The 16,381-nt window shown below is 40.9% G+C and overlaps 1 protein-coding gene across 1 annotated transcript in view; it reads left to right on the forward strand.

Moving 5' to 3' along the window:
- Positions 1–16,088, forward strand: part of LOC125642457 (vesicle-associated membrane protein 1-like) — a 100,187-nt gene extending 84,099 nt beyond the window's left edge. The window contains exon 5 of the mRNA XM_048863869.2: positions 1,439–16,088. Coding sequence (XP_048719826.1) covers positions 1,439–1,455 — 17 coding nt within the window. The 3' untranslated portion in view covers positions 1,456–16,088. The remainder of the gene's footprint in view (positions 1–1,438) is intronic.
- Positions 16,089–16,381: the final 293 nt, after the last annotated feature.

The following is a 16,381-nucleotide window of genomic DNA, read 5'->3' on the forward strand; positions in this document are numbered from 1 at the left end:
CGTGTGAGTTATATAAAAGCTGGCACCAATGTGACCCAGAATGATTTTGGGTTTCATAATTCTGAAGCTACAAGAATGGAAATGGTAGCACAGGTAGTGGAGGCTTAGCCATGCCATGTACGTGCCCACTGGTTTCAGTGGGTTTGTACTCGACACACTTAAGCCATGTCTCTGCAACCTCAACTACATTGCTATTTATACTCACACTAGCTCAGCGAGAGCTAACACAAGTATATGTACGTGAGCATGGGAATCACACCCCTAGCTTGTAGTGTAGACATAGGCTATGATTTGAGGTTGTTTATATAATTGTTAGTCCTAGTGGAATACTTGAGAGAATCAATGCTTTAAAGCTCAGGGTCATATATTTTTTCATAAATACTTCTTTGCACTCCAGGTTGTTGTTGTTTCCATTCTGGTACCGCTTAGAAGTCCCAACTTACTTTAGGACCCCACTGTGCTAGGCACTGTACATACACATAGTGAGAGTCCAAGCCCCAAAGAGATAACAATCTAAATCAGTGGTTCTCAACTCTGGTCCACCGTTTGTTCAGGGAAAGCTCCTGGCAGGCCGGGCCGGTTTGTTTACCTGCCGCATCCTCAGGTTCGGCCGATTCTGGCTCCCACTGGCCGTGGTTCACTGCTCCAGACCAATGGGGGCTGCGAGAAGGGCTGCCAGCACATCCCTCGGCCTGTGCTGCTTTCTGCAGCCCCCATTGGCCTGGAGCAGTGAACCGCGGCCAGTGGGAGCTGCGATCGGCCAAACCTGCACACCAGGGGCTTTCCCTGAACAAGCGGTGGACCAGAGTTGAGAACCACTGATCTAAATAGACAAATCAGATGAGGGGTGGGAGAAAGGAAAATATTATCCCCATTTCACAGATTGAGTACTGAGAGGCAGAGAAATTAGGCCCTGATTCAAGACAGCATCCCTTTCAGCACAGCACTTAAGCATCTACTTAAATCCCATTGAAGTCCATGGGATTTAAGCACTGATTTAAAGTTAAGTGTGCTCTAAAGTGTTGTCCTGAATAGGGACCTAAGTGACTTTTCTGGTGCTTAAAACACAGTGTCTGGTGCAGTCACATCCATTTCGCTGGGCTAAATGTTGCTGTGTAGTGAGAGCTTTATCCGGCTATGATTGAAATCAATTGGAGTTCTGCCCTTGATTTTTATGAGGACAGGATCATACCTTTGATGATTAACCCAGCACATTTATCCTGCAGCTCAGACCACCACCCTTTCCAGAGCTGCCCATTCCCAGACACTGCGATACCAAAATACAAGTTGTTATTGTAATAACACCACAGTGTGCTCCTTAGGCAGGGTTGTGCTAATGTGCTTGCCTGTTTTCTGACTGGATATGCTCTCTGACTGAAGTCCAATATTAACTATATGATAACATCTGTTGTTTTCTTTTTCCTTCTTTCCTTCCTAGTTTATTTCTGCACTTGAAAAGGCAACGAGGGGAAGGCTTGGCATGGCTTGGTTCATCTTTTCTGATCTCTTATTGAACTCTGCTTTTTAATTCCTGGTGTCTTGGGAATTTTGCCTGTTATAATCCGTAAGCATTCAGTGTAGTGTGTTTGGTATTATACTGTTTCCACATGAAACTGTACCAGCTAAATACTGCCAAGTAATTCCATGTGTTGTCTTATCATTGTATCTTAAAATGCGTCCACAATGACCTTCAGAAACTGTAATATATGAAAAGCATCCTACACTTTTCAGAATCATAAGAGAACAGTTATAGGGAAAGTCCTTACTTTAAAAGGACACTGTCATGTAGTTTAGGCCCAAAATTAAGATTTTTATTAAATAGTAGGGCCAAAAACGTCAAACTTGACGGCCTAAATTAGGCTTCAAAATCCATATCTAAACACACAAATAAATGTGGCCTGATTCATCTAGAGCACCTGCTAATTCTGTTTTCGTCAATGGGAGCTGCAGATGTTTAATGAATCTGAATGTCAAATTATTTGTATTTAGGTGTCTAAATATGGACTCTGGAGCCTAATTTTAGGCACCCAGGTTTGAAACTATTTGGTCTAGGTTTTGTACAACTATAGGAATGCTTTCCTGGATTTAAACTTTCCATTTGGTTGTTTCCTATACAAACCCTGTGGCAGCATGGTAGTGTATGAGAACCAGAAGGAGAACTGGATGAGAAGCAAGAATGACACTGACAAGAAAACAATCATAAATAACCAAAAAAAAAAACCTTAGATTGTTAATAAGCCAAGATGGCAGCCCTCAGATTTATGGTTAATGTATGGCACTTGAACCCCAGTTTTCCAAACACTTATGCCCATGTTTAACTTTAAGCACATGAGTAATCTTACTGAAGTTAGGAGGCTCTGCACAGTTACAGGGATATGCCCATATGCATCAATTTGCAGGATTGGGGTGCCTTTTTTCATGGAATCTCACCAAATGAACCATTTGAAAATCAATCAGTGGGAGATTGTGGGTGCGAATTGTGGCAGGGAGGACCCATGAAAGAACAGTTCTTTTATAAAGTGGGCCATGGAATGAAAATGTCACAGAACTGCTGATCTGAGGCATTGTTATTAGTAACACAAGTAAGGCAATCTATACAGTCTTAAACTGACAGCATCCCCTTTTTAAAAGGGCTCTGTTGAGATATTTTTTATACTTTTTTAAAACTCACTGTTTATATTCTCAAAAAAAAAAAAGGACTTGTGGCACCTTAGAGACTAACCAATTTATTTGAGCATAAGCTTTCATGAGCTACAGCTCACTTCATCGGATGCATGAGCTGTAGCTCACGAAAGCTTATGCTCAAAAAAAATGTGTTAGTCTCTAAGGTGCCACAAGTCCTCCTTTTCTTTTTGCGAATACAGACTAACACGGCTGCTACTCTGAAACCTGTTTATATTCTGTTTACAGTGGCCCTTGTTGCTTATGGAAGTTTGAAACTGAAATAGATTTTCATTTCAAATTTTTTCCCATTGTCCACACACACACACACACTGGTCTGTTGTTATAGGGGTGCTCACAAGCAGTGAGCTTCTGGCTTTGTATTAGGATTTTTTAAGCACTGAATAATTTGTTTAGAAGAGGGAGGGATTACTATCCAGAGAGAATGATATTGGTTTTTGTTTTCAAACAAATGTAACAAATACAAATAAAGATGTGTCAAATTTGGAGCCTAATGATCCTGACAGGATCCACGTAGAGTGATAATTGATAACTTTTCCTCAGGATTTTGAAAGGGTAATTGTTGGCATAAATACCAGAAGAAGTATTTGGTTTTTGGTTTTTGTCTTTGGCTGCCATAGACAAAATTTGTAAATGTATCGATACACCTGTAAATATTTTCATTGTAAACCATCATTAAATATGGTGTTAGAGAAAACTCAAAACAGACAGTTAAGCCAATCAGTATATATACACTAATGTGACATTGTAATGGACGTTCATACAAATTGTGCTTAAGCAGAATTCTGAAGAGAAAATAAGCAATGGCTAGTTGAAAGGCTCTAGTTACTTTATTTTTTGCTGTCTATTTATTGCTTTATTTTTACATGTTCCATATGACAGAGAAATAGCAGATCCCCCCAGCCTTAATGAAATGGAAATGTCATTTTGAAAGCTACTAACGTATTACTGGGCTTAATGATATGTCCTGCTTACTTCAATCTTGTGAGGGAATAAATGCACAAACTCCAAAAGCTCATTGACTAGGGATAGAACGTTTGTTTACTCTAAAGTAATTAAGGGCCTGATCTTGTGAGGTGCTGAGTGCCATTCCCATTGACTTGGCAGCCTGCAGGATAGGGGACTTGCAGAAAAAGGCTAAGCAGTCCAACTTGAAAACTTTTTTTAACCAGCAAAACAATTGTCTGGCTCTTGTAAAAAAATAACTGCCACTCTAACATTTAGTAGTACATTACTCCCTATGTAAACTGATTTATTTCCATGAGACTGCTAAAAGCTTGTATAGAGGAGGGAAATTTGCACTAATGTAATTATGTCTATGTAGCTATACGAGCAAAAACCGCTAATGCGGCCACACTGCCTTGGTGCAAAACATGGCTTGCACTGGTGCAGAACATCTACACTGAGAGTAACTAAATAGGGGCAACCCCCCATCCTGAATACACAGGTCTAAATTACTGCTCACTCTGAGTAAAGATAGCAGAATTAGCCTCTCTAGGTTCTCAGTTAGGGGTACTCATACCCTGGAGAACGCAGAGGTCTTCCCTGGGGTACATCAGTTCATCTAGATATTTGCCTAGTTTTACAGCAGGCTATATTAAAAGCACTTGTGATGTCAGTACAATCTAAAATTTCATATGCACACTGACTTGTTTATACTGCTCTCTATATAAGGCTATGATTTTGGTATGAGTATTTTTATTAAAAGTCATGGACGGGATGCAGGCAATAAATAAAATCACAGAAACGTACACAGAGCTGGTGTTTGGGGATAGCAAGCAGGGCAACTGCCCAGGGCCCCTTGCCATGGGGGCCTTGCAAAGCTAAATTATGGGCAGCAGGCCTCGAGCTTTGGCTTCACAAGTGAAAAACAGGCTCACGTGTCACTCTGAAATGTAAGTACAATATTTATATCTCAATCGATATATTTTATAATTATATGGTAAAAATGAGAAGGTAACAATTTTCCAGTAATAGCGTGGCAGTGACATTTCTGAATTTTTATGTCTGATTCTGTAAGCAAGTAGTTTTTAAGTGAGGTGAAACTTGGGGTATGCAAGACAAATCAGCCTCCTGAAAGGGGTATTGTAGCCTGGAAAGGTTGAGAACCACTACTCTAGGGAAAGCTGTAAATCTAAAGGTTAACAAATCCCAGCTAGGGACATTGCGGATGATACTAAACTGGGAGGAGTGGTAGATACGCTGGAGGGCAGGGATAGGATACAGAGGAACCTAGACAAATTGGAGGATTGGGCCAAAAGAAATCTGATGAGGTTCAATAAGGATAAGTGCAGGGTCCTGCACTTAGGACGGAAGAACCCAATGCACAGCTACAGACTAGGGACCGAATGGCTAGGCAGCAGTTCTGCGGAAAAGGACCTAGGGGTGACAGTGGACGAGAAGCTGGATATGAGTCATCAGTATGCCCTTGTTGCCAAGAAGGCCAATGGCATTTTGGGATGTATAAGTAGGGGCATAGCGAGCAGATCGAGGGACGTGATCATCCCCCTCTATTCGACATTGGTGAGGCCTCATCTGGAGTACTGTGTCCAGTTTTGGGCCCCACACTACAAGAAGGATGTGGATAAATTGGAAAGAGTCCAGCGAAGGGCAACAAAAATGATTAGGGGTCTGGAACACATGAGTTATGAGGAGAGGCTGAGGGAACTGGGATTGTTTAGTCTGCAGAAGAGAAGAATGAGGGGGGATTTGATAGCTGCTTTCAACTACCTGAGAGGTGGTTCCAGAGAGGATGGTTCTATACTATTCTCAGTGGTAGAAGAGGACAGGACAAGGAGTAATGGTCTCAAGTTGCAGTGGGGGAGGTTTAGGTTGGATATTAGGAAAAACTTTTTCACTAGGAGGGTGGTGAAACACTGGAATGCGTTACCTAGGGAGGTGGTAGAATCTCCTTCCTTAGAAGTTTTTAAGGTCAGGCTTGACAAAGCCCTGGCTGGGATGATTTAATTGGGGATTGGTCCTGCTTTGAGCAGGGGGTTGGACTAGATGACCTCCTGAGGTCCCTTCCAACCCTGATATTCTATGATTCTATGACAGAACCAAAGTAGGAATTTTAGGGGAGGGTGGAGAAGGGGAGCTGGGTAGCTCAGGCACATTGTAAGATCCCACTAGAAAATCCTGACTGACTTGTATTTCCAGGATTGCAGAATGTGCACTTGCTCTCCCTTTGGGCCTTGTGTGGAGGTACCCTGTGTCTCCTAAGTAGTGTACTGTAATGTATACTACTTAGGAGATACATTACAGTATCCATTACTTAGGCTACATCTCTTAGGAGATACATTGCTTGCTAGAGCTCAGAGCTTATCTACAAGGGGAGAAATTAACCAGTTTAGCTATTTTGGAATGACATCTATAGCTATTCACATATAAATGAGCTATTCTGGAATAACGCCCCCCAGGTAGACCATCTGTTCCAGAAGAAAAGTGATTTATTCCAAAATAATTACTTAGCTTTGAAAGTGGAGTAATTATTCTGGAATAAAGTCATTTTTTATTTTGGATTAGAGTGAACCCCTGGGCAGATACTCTGGAATAACTATGCCGATCAGTTTCCTCACATGGAGAAGCCCTCAGCAAATAATTCACAGTGAACAGTTTATCCACAAAATGTCTCTTCTTGTGTCTTGCAAAATGCCTGCAAACAGTTAAAAATGTCCTCACCTTTGGTAATTAAATATATTAAATGAATGTTTTTAACTCTATGGATTCATCATGAATAAGTCACTTGTGACTATTTGACCCTTGCTATTTGTGCTGTACTGGCTACTTGTGATTGGTAAGATAAGTCACACAGTAATGTTTCTATTCCATGACTGGATGAGTGAGCAAGCACCTCCTTCCCTGCCCAGCTCATCTTCACAGCTTACAGAAAGGAACTGCTGAATGGCTTCCAAATGGAGGGATGAAGTTGCTCAGTCAGTGGTAACATAGAATTGTGCAATGCTATATTCTTCTGCATTGTGGAACCCTGTAGCTGTAGAATGGTGCAGGTTACAATCTATGGAGCTGTAAAACAGAAAACCCACCGCACCCACCAAATCGCAGTTGCACATCTCATTAGTGTTGGAGCCATGATTTATTTATTTTTTCTACTCACCATGTCTTTAAAAAAAAGGAAATTTAAATTTAAAATATAAGTCAACCCAGAACTACAGCTGCCTATGTGAACGTCCAATAAGTGTTATGTATGAGCAAGGATGAATTATTGCTGGTTAGAGTGTAAAGGGCCCAGTTATGATTGCTCTAGCACGGTGGTTCTCAAAGTTTTGTACTGGTGACCCCTTTCACATAGCAAGCCTCTGAGTGTGACCCCCCCCTTTATAAATTAAAAACACTTTTTAAATATATTTAAAACCATTATAAATGCTGGAGGCAAAGCGGGGTTTGGGATGGAGGCTTACAGCTCTCGACCCCCCCCCCCCCCCGTGTAATAACCTCGCAACCTCCAGTTTGAGAACCCCTGCTCTAGCACATATGTGCATGGGTGGGGCTGGTAAAAGGATTCACGGGGAGCTTCTCCCCCAACCACACCCCAGCAATTCCACATAGGAGGCAGCCATAATTTGGCTGTTTGTGAAGGCCACCGCCTTGGGGATTGAACTGGTGACCTCCAGTTCTGAATGCATCCGATGAAGTGAGCTGTAGCTCACGAAAGCTTATGCTCAAATAAATTTGTTAATCTCTAAGGTGCCACAAGTCCTCCTTTTCTTTTTACGGATACAGACCAACACGGCTGCTACTCTGAGTTCTGAAAGTATGAGTCTGTACAGTTTGAGCTAAAGAGTCAGGCTCTGTAACCGACCATTGTACCAAACCCTCATCTTCTGGGGGTCAGGCAGAGGGGGACTTGTAACACATGCTGACCCTGACCATTGGATTACACATACTCAACACGGAAGAGCAACTGGCACTGTTAGCAGGGTACACCACACCAAAGGGAGGGTGGCTGGAGAGGGGTGTATCCAGGGACCCTTCCCTTACTACCGTGCACCTGTTACAGCAGCTCTGTCCCTATTCCATAGCTGTTACAGGGGGTGCCATTGAGGCTGTTCCAGTTATTACCCCAGCGGTAGTATTTGCTCCTGTTCTGCACAGACATAATATTTCCAAGGATCCCTGCTTGGACATTTCACTTTCTCCCCTTCTAACACAGCTCACCTTGCATTATTTTGGCACTAAAATATAATATATAGTATGTAAAATGTGAGTGATTTAACATTGCACTGGGAACCCAAATCTTTGCACTTCCTCACTTGTCTATCTAAATATGTTGCTGTAACATCGGTGTCTTCACTTAATAATATTAGGCAAGGGTACTTTCAACACATTGTAAGTGGCATAATTAAAAAAATCTTGTAAAGATCCTAACTATAGCCCTGGCCCCATAGGACTAAGACCTATTTAAAGACACTGTTTAATCATTTTTAAAACCAGCATTTTTAATTCCTTGGGATCTTGTATAACGTTAATCCTATAGCAGTTCAAGGCTGATGAGGTCTTTTCTAAGCATGCAGAGCTCTTGGCACTTTTTTTCTTTTTTTAAACCGAGGTCTGGAATGAGTGATTAAAATACCTACAATGAGTGAACAACACTGTAATAATTACAGTAGGAAAGAAATATAAAAATTAAAGTCCAGTACATGTCTAGCTTGACAGCCAGGGAAATTCCCACAAACCTATCAGCAGTCCAGCTCTGTCCTCAAGATGTGCCATCACTTGCATGATAGAATTTGTATTGAGCTCAAATTGCAATTTCTTTTTTCAGTGCCATCATTTTAGGGCAAGATTGTGGTGTTAAGCCGCTGTCCTTATTTGGGTGACAGGTAAGTAGGGGCTATGAAATGGTGATCTTTCCCAGAAGTATGTCTGCTATGGCAGGCAGAAAGCCTCCAGAAACTCTTTGGAAATATTGGCTTCAGTGGCCCCTTCTTCACCCTTTTACAGGGTGAATTGGCCTCTGTTCCACCCACGTGCTAACCTAGTGCTTCTAATCAATGAGAGAGGTGTGTGCGTAAAGCCCCACCCTCTTCCTTACTCCCCTCTTTGAGAATCTAGGTCCACCCTCTGCATTAGGAGCTCTATCTTACCAGTTGCTAGGCACACTGGCTCTATCCAATATTAAGCCTGTGATTCCACATGTTCTTGTGCACAGCCATTTCTCCTATCACCTGTACAGGGGTATAGGGCTTTAATCCAACGCCCATTGAAGTCAGTGGAAAAATTCCCACTGAGTTTACTAGCCATTGGATCAGGCCATACAGAGGAAGTGGAAGCTCTTTGTACTTTCCCTCCCTTTGTCACCACACAGAACTGGGCACAGTGCAACACTAACTATTCAATTTAAAAGCCAATAGTTTAACTAGCTCTGTACAGAAAAATAATTGTCAGTATTCTTCAAAGACTGTTCCCTACATAGGCACTGCACTAGAATTTGTAAAGGAACAAACCAACAACACTCAGAAATCATTCTTTCCTCCAAATTGCCTTTCCCAGAAACACTTCCCGTTCCATTTCAAGAAAGGTTCTTTCTACAACTAATTTCCTGTCTATAATTCATGAAAGCAGTTCTTCGCTGGTGCACTGAGTGGCTTTCTTTCTCAGCTGTGGACCTGTGGACTCCCTACCTTAAACACACACAGATCTAAGCCTCCCAAGGAGCTTATTTCTTTTTCTGTTGTGTTAACGTTGAAAAGCTACATCTTACAATAAAATGGAAAACCTAAAAAAAAGGTTGCAGTCTAGTTACATGCAGTTTTGCTGGAGTAGACACTTGGTTATTCAACAATGAGTCACTTCTGCAGTAACCTCATTCTGTCATGACTTTATCACATGCACTTGCTCGCAAAAGCAACAAAGCCAAATGCTGCACTCTTTTAAAAAATGAAAACATTCTCATGGCTAATTCATGATTCTCAAGTAAAATAATGAAGCCTTTGTAGGTTCAATAAGTGTAACCGAGTAATGAGGCCTTCAAAGGAAAAACACTTCAGAGGATATTAAAAATAATTATGAAAAAGTCTGCTCACCCTTTAGCTTTTACCCCATTTTCCTGCTTCCCTGCTACCCACGCTCCCCATTAGGATAACCACATGTCCTGATTTTAGGAGCTTTGTCTTATCTAGGACCCTATTATCCCCACATAGAACCCTATTACCCCCCACCTTGTCCCAATTTTTCACACTTGCTATCTGGCCACCCTAACCCAAATACTCTTCGTTCCCCATCTTCTTCAAAAGGCAACAAAGGTCGTTCAAATTTCTGCTTTTGGAGCATATTGTGTAGGGGCAGATTTGCAAGAGTGTGTTGGCCTAGCTTCACTCCCATTGCACAGGAGTTCCCTGAATGGTTTTTTCACCATTCACTTCAGTGAATGCAGGGTTGGGCCCACGCAGAACCCTTTAGAAAACTCCACCCATAATGCCTTCAAGTCTTCAAACTGGTTTCTTATTGGTCCTAGGAGTGGGATAAAGGGCAGAATATGGTCCTGCACCTTTATTTGACAGGGAAAAATGGAACAGGCATGATGCTCCCTGTGGACTGATGGTTATCCAGCCACTTTTTTTAAACCATTCAACACATCTTGAATTGTTACATGGTCATTTTAATTGACCTTTTAGTGCCTCAAATAGCAGACCAATCATCAACATTGACAGAAGAGGGAGTAAACCGCACAATGATGGCACAGTAATGATAGCACAATAAGGGCAAGGTACTAAACTAGGACGAGCTGTGAACGTCAATGACATGAGTAAAATAAAGCAAGTGGAATTAAAAAATACTGAAGGTTATTGAATGATTTTGTAGCTGACTATACATCAGTGCACCTCACCTACATAAATACAGGGTTCTTGCTACATGATTTAAGCCTGAGTCACATAAAATGGTTTGATGTATAATATAGTGGGCACCATTTAAAACAGCCATTAGTGCAAATAGGAGATGAATTTACCTCCTCAGCATTTGCCATTTAAAGCATAGGGAATATGACATATTGCAGTAAAGTGAAATATTGCAGTGTGATAATTGTCTTTTTTTTTTAAAGCTACCCATTTTGTGTCTAGAAAGCGAAGCCATGCATGTGCTGTTTGAATTCCAGCAGTGCCCTAAGTCCCCAATGAAGATCAGGGCTCCATTGTGTTCGGTGCTATACAAACACATATGAAAAGTCTCTGCCTCAAAAAATTTACAAAACCTTAGTCTGCCAGGAACAGGAATCTGTTTTAGTTATAGAAGAATTATTTTTTTAACCACTAGGTTAAACAATGGTTTCTGCTCCACCTTCTACACTTTTTTCCATTGCTAGTTTATGCCAATTTACCTCAATCAATCCATAGACCAAAGTTGGGGGAGGGGATGCTGATGGAGGAGAGTGGGAAAAAAGTGCCTAGAATTAATTAATACCCCCAACATGTATATATGATCCCTTGTTTTCTATCATGTGTGGTGAAAAGAACTTGAAAGAGTTAAGAGCCTGTAATATTTTAATCCATCTTCTGAAGTTAGTTTTGTCAGCCAATAAATTGCATGTTTTTCTAAAAGAGAAACCAGTAACAACACCTGATGTAATCTTCTGTCTATGATCAATAGGATATCTTGGATTTAACGGACCCAGGAATTTACAGATTCACAGCATGTCATTGCTTCCGGTGTTTTGGCTATTAATTATAGTATTGATCTGAAAGGATACAGCAGTTTTTTTCATTTGTCACTGTATTGTTGGCTTGGTCTGAGGGTTTAGCTGTAGGCTGTTATTAAGATGGTCCTGCCAAGTGTACAGGGAGACACTATGATATTTCAAATAATTAAGTACAGACTTGTATGGTGTTCTAGGGAAATTCAGGGTTCAAGGTAGAGACATAAGCATAGTGAGTTTTCATTTAGCTGTTGTTTTTTTTAAACCAAAGGTCTGTTATGAAAGAGCTTGGTAGGCATAAAAAAAAATCCAAATATTTAGTTTCAAAACCCTATGTGTTTATGAAAAACATATTGCTGTAGTAAGACAGATATGATAAGCCTGACATGTTCTTGTATGAGTTCTCTTCCTCCCCCCACACTTCCCCAATAAATAAGAGGATTAAAAATAACAAAGAAAATATGGAAGTGCCTGAGAAATCAGCACAAATTTGCATAATAAAAATCTGACTCATATTTTGGGATGACAATTCCTGTGATGCCACCAATTGATTTTCAAAATGAACCACACCCACACAGGAATATTTTGTCTAGAAAATTATCTTAAGAATTTTGCCTTACTGAAAGGATAGAGCCTAACACCTGTCATTTAACCTGTGACTTGAACAATCCTCTTATCTGTGGCAAAAAGATTTCCCAAGAGAAAGCAATCAGTTCCGTAGAATCTAAGCTTTTGTTTAACAATACACTAAGTCTTTAGCCTTTGTGGTCATAAAAATCACTTTCCAGATAAGAAAGAGCAGATGTAGAGGGGCTGTGCTGCAAGCTGTCCCCAACCCTTGCTTAGGTTGATAACAATGAATTTATAATAAACTCCCTTTTTTTTTCCCCTTTAGAATTAGTGTCTGTTGTATTTGGTATAGTGTATACAAAACTACCCAGGTTTAATGCAGTGTTCATCAAGAAAGCAAACTTTATGGCCAGCTAAATAGTATTATTTGATGCTTTTCATTTATGATCAAATGTATATAGAAGACCCAATCCTGCAAGGTGGGGAACATCACCTGACCACCTTTCTGCACCCATTGAGTTCAGGGTGACTAGAGGACTCATTAGTTCATAGACAGGTCCAGAATGAGCCACACAGAAGATCTGATTGAGAAAAGTACCCCTGTTCAGGAAAGCACTTAAGTATGTGCTGAAAATTAAGCACATGTTTAAGTGCTTGCCTGGATCAAGGTGAGAAGGACGTATGTGTACAATGGAGTTTAAACAAAATAATTCATTATGAATTGCATTGTGCTATTGTACACCTACTTCAATAGCACCCAACCCTATATTAGCTGAATGCTAATAATCACAAAGAATTTGTTTCCATATTAATAAATGTTGTTCCCCACCTAATCCATCAACCTCATGTGAGATAGAATCCCATAGTCCCTGTAATCTTGGCAGGACAGAAAGAATGGCTCCATGTCTAGTTGGCAGCCGGTATCAAGTGGAGTGCCCCAAGGGTCGGTCCTGGGGCCGGTTTTGTTCAATATCTTCATAAATGATCTGGAGGATGGTGTGGATTGCACTCTCAGCAAATTTGCGGATGATACTAAACTGGGAGGAGTGGTAGATACGCTGGAGGGGAGGGATAGGATACAGAAGGACCTAGACAAATTGGAGGATTGGGCCAAAAGAAATCTGATGAGGTTCAATAAGGATAAGTGCAGGGTCCTGCACTTAGGACGGAAGAACCCAATGCACAGCTACAGACTAGGGACCGAATGGCTAGGCAGCAGTTCTGCGGAAAAGGACCTAGGGGTGACAGTGGACGAGAAGCTGGATATGAGTCAGCAGTGTGCCTTTGTTGCCAAGAAGGCCAATGGCATTTTGGGATGTATAAGTAGGGGCATAGCGAGCAGATCGAGGGACGTGATCGTTCCCCTCTATTCGACATTGGTGAGGCCTCATCTGGAGTACTGTGTCCAGTTTTGGGCCCCACACTTCAAGAAGGATGTGGATAAATTGGAGAGAGTCCAGCGAAGGGCAACAAAAATGATTAGGGGTCTGGAACACATGAGTTATGAGGAGAGGCTGAGGGAGCTGGGATTGTTTAGCCTGCAGAAGAGAAGAATGAGGGGGGATTTGATAGCTGTTTTCAACTACCTGAAAGGGGGTTCCAAAGAGGATGGCTCTAGACTGTTCTCAATGGTATCAGATGACAGAACGAGGAGTAATGGTCTCAAGCTGCAGTGGGGGAGGTTTAGATTGGATATTAGGAAAAACTTTTTCACTATGAGGGTGGTGAAACACTGGAATGCGTTACCTAGGGAGGTGGTAGAATCTCCTTCCTTAGAGGTTTTTAAGGTCAGGCTTGACAAAGCCCTGGCTGGGATGATTTAACTGGGAATTGGTCCTGCTTTGAGCAGGGGGTTGGACTAGATGACCTTCTGGGGTCCCTTCCAACCCTTATATTCTATGATTCTATAATATTGCCTATTACATTGCAACTGAACAGATTGCTAATGTAACTTTCTTAACCACTTAAAACTGATTTATTCTACAGCCTCTGTGATATGCTTTTCCTGTTATAGTTATTTTTCCTTGTTCCCACTGACTTACTGGTGAGTAATTTACATGACCACTTACCAATGTAATGTTTGATTTGGCCCATAGTATTTTTCATCTGTGAAATATATCATCTCACACCAATATTGTGTGTGTTATGTATTGAAAATGTGCAGCTTTTTCTGTTAGACTACCATTCTAAAAGTGCAAAAGAAAAGAAGGCAGCAGTGCTGTTTGGAAAATGTTTCTGTTCAATGCCAACATAGGGCCAACTTCTGTAGTGCACTGTGGCCCCTTTGCACCACTCCAGCATACAAAGAGACGCATAAAAAGCGTGAACCTATTACCCAGGGAATACCTGCAACAGGTCTAGTGCAAGGGGAATGCCAGGAATATGCCAGCAGTGTAATGGATATGGTCGGAGCATGCTATACTTTGGCTAGTCTCATTTGCTATAACAGCCTCTATTTCAAGCCATTACAATTTAGAGCAGCCTTAAATGGTGTCAGTGGTCTCCAGTACCTGGCCTATTGTTGCAATTATTTTCCTTTTTTGTATTTTTTAAGCTTGTCACCACATCTGAATAGTTTAGAGTAGTTTTGCCCTGCTGAATCATAAAGGCTCAGTGTAGACACTGGTGTCCCTGCAATATATATCCTGCATTTCAAGTTGAACGCTATTAGCACCAAAGTCCAGTCATCTTTGCACAGGAAATATTTATCATCTCCTTCCCCACATCCTCCCCTAGAGATACTAAGGGAAATTTCAGAATAGAAATATTACATGATAAATTAAGCTCAAGTCTCTCTTTCTGGATGATCAGAAGAGAAAGAAATAGGCTTTGTATTTTAGACAGGTAATGAAAAAGTTAATGTGTCTCTTACCATCCAGCTTCTCTATAAATGTTCCAGTTTTTCTAAAAGGTTTTGTTGTATTGAATGTTGGGTTTGATAAATAAAGAAGCAATTTCCACTAGACACAGATTCATACAGTAAGCCACCCCTCAGTGCTGCCTGTGGGACACTGACTTACCATAAAGATCAGGGCTGTCTGTGGCTGAAAATATTCCCTGGAAAAGTGTATATTCACTTGGCCAATTCTACCCTTGGATGTGCTCAAAAAAGCCCTTTGGATGGCAGTAAAAGCTCCGCAAGCACATCCAGTGGCCCATTGTCTTTTCTGTCCCAATATTATGATCAGATTAGAGTCAAATTTGGGGCTGGTGCAAGCAGCTGTATCCCCACCTACTTCAAAGAATTTGTACTGACGTCAACAATTGCTTTGTGTACTAAGTTATACCTGCTTAGGCCAGGTCTGTCTTTGAACCAAGATCTCTCTGCACATGTAGAGTGTGATCCTTTGCCTTCTAAAGTAATTGGAGAAGCTCCCATTTACTTTAGTGGTGAAGGAACAGGACTACAACACCCATTAAAGTCAATAGAGGTTTCATATGCATTACAAGCCTGATCTTGAACTGTTGAGGCTGGTGACAAGACTCCTGTTGATGCCAGCGATACTGTATCAGGAGTGGGATAGAGCGAAGAAGACTCTTCTTGTATAGTTTAGTGGTTTGTTTAAGTCACCAATTCACAGGCCAGCACTCCTTAAACACAGCTGAAAAGTAATAGGAGATTAAAAACACCTTTCTATCTCTCCCCACTTAATCCATAGAGTGCTGTTTTCCCTAACTAGTAGAATAACAGAAATAAGCATTCAGTTGCCATGTCTACGAGAAACTGGTGCCTAAACTCCAGACCTAACCTTTAACTTTATTTCTTAAAGGCCCCCACAGTAATGTTAATTCTTTTGTACTGCAGGTCAGAAAGGATCTCTGTGCTCTGAGTGGCATCACTTACTTTGTATACTCTACTGTACTGAGCAAACAATTGTTTGTGCCGCTAAGAAACATTCATCATGTCTTATCATAGCTATTTTGAAAAACTGTTGTAGAGACCAGTAATTTTTCTCCGATTGCTTTAACTGTAGGTCAGTGAAACTCCATTTCTGACTGAGAAATTATGCATGCAGACACTTTTGTTTATTTTGTTTTGGATGCTAAATTAGTGATATCGTTTACAAAGTTTGATATGACTACTTTTTGTGTATAGTGATTTTTGAAGTGGTAAATATATTTTCCAAGAGTACTGTATACATTTGTAACATGTAGGTTTGTGCCAATAAATTTTTGTTTAAGATGTTTGTGTATGTTTTATATGCACTATACACTTGACATTGCAGTCCCTTCCTTTTCCTTTGATTTAAAGGGTTCTTGGAATGCTGAAAGTAAGGATCTGAACATTCACATTGGATTTTGATTTATAGAATCTAATAGGGAAAGCTCTACTGCATAAATACCAATGTAGCAAACTGTGTGTGCAACCATATTTTGGGTGAAGAGAGATTGGAGGTAGTGACACAACCACCAGATATTGTGGGTCAGGGAGAGCTGGGGGGAGAATACACTAATCTTGCAGCCACATGTATATAT

This window comes from Caretta caretta, chromosome 9, assembly GCF_965140235.1.
Source record: "Caretta caretta isolate rCarCar2 chromosome 9, rCarCar1.hap1, whole genome shotgun sequence".
Taxonomy (NCBI): Eukaryota; Metazoa; Chordata; order Testudines; family Cheloniidae; genus Caretta; species Caretta caretta.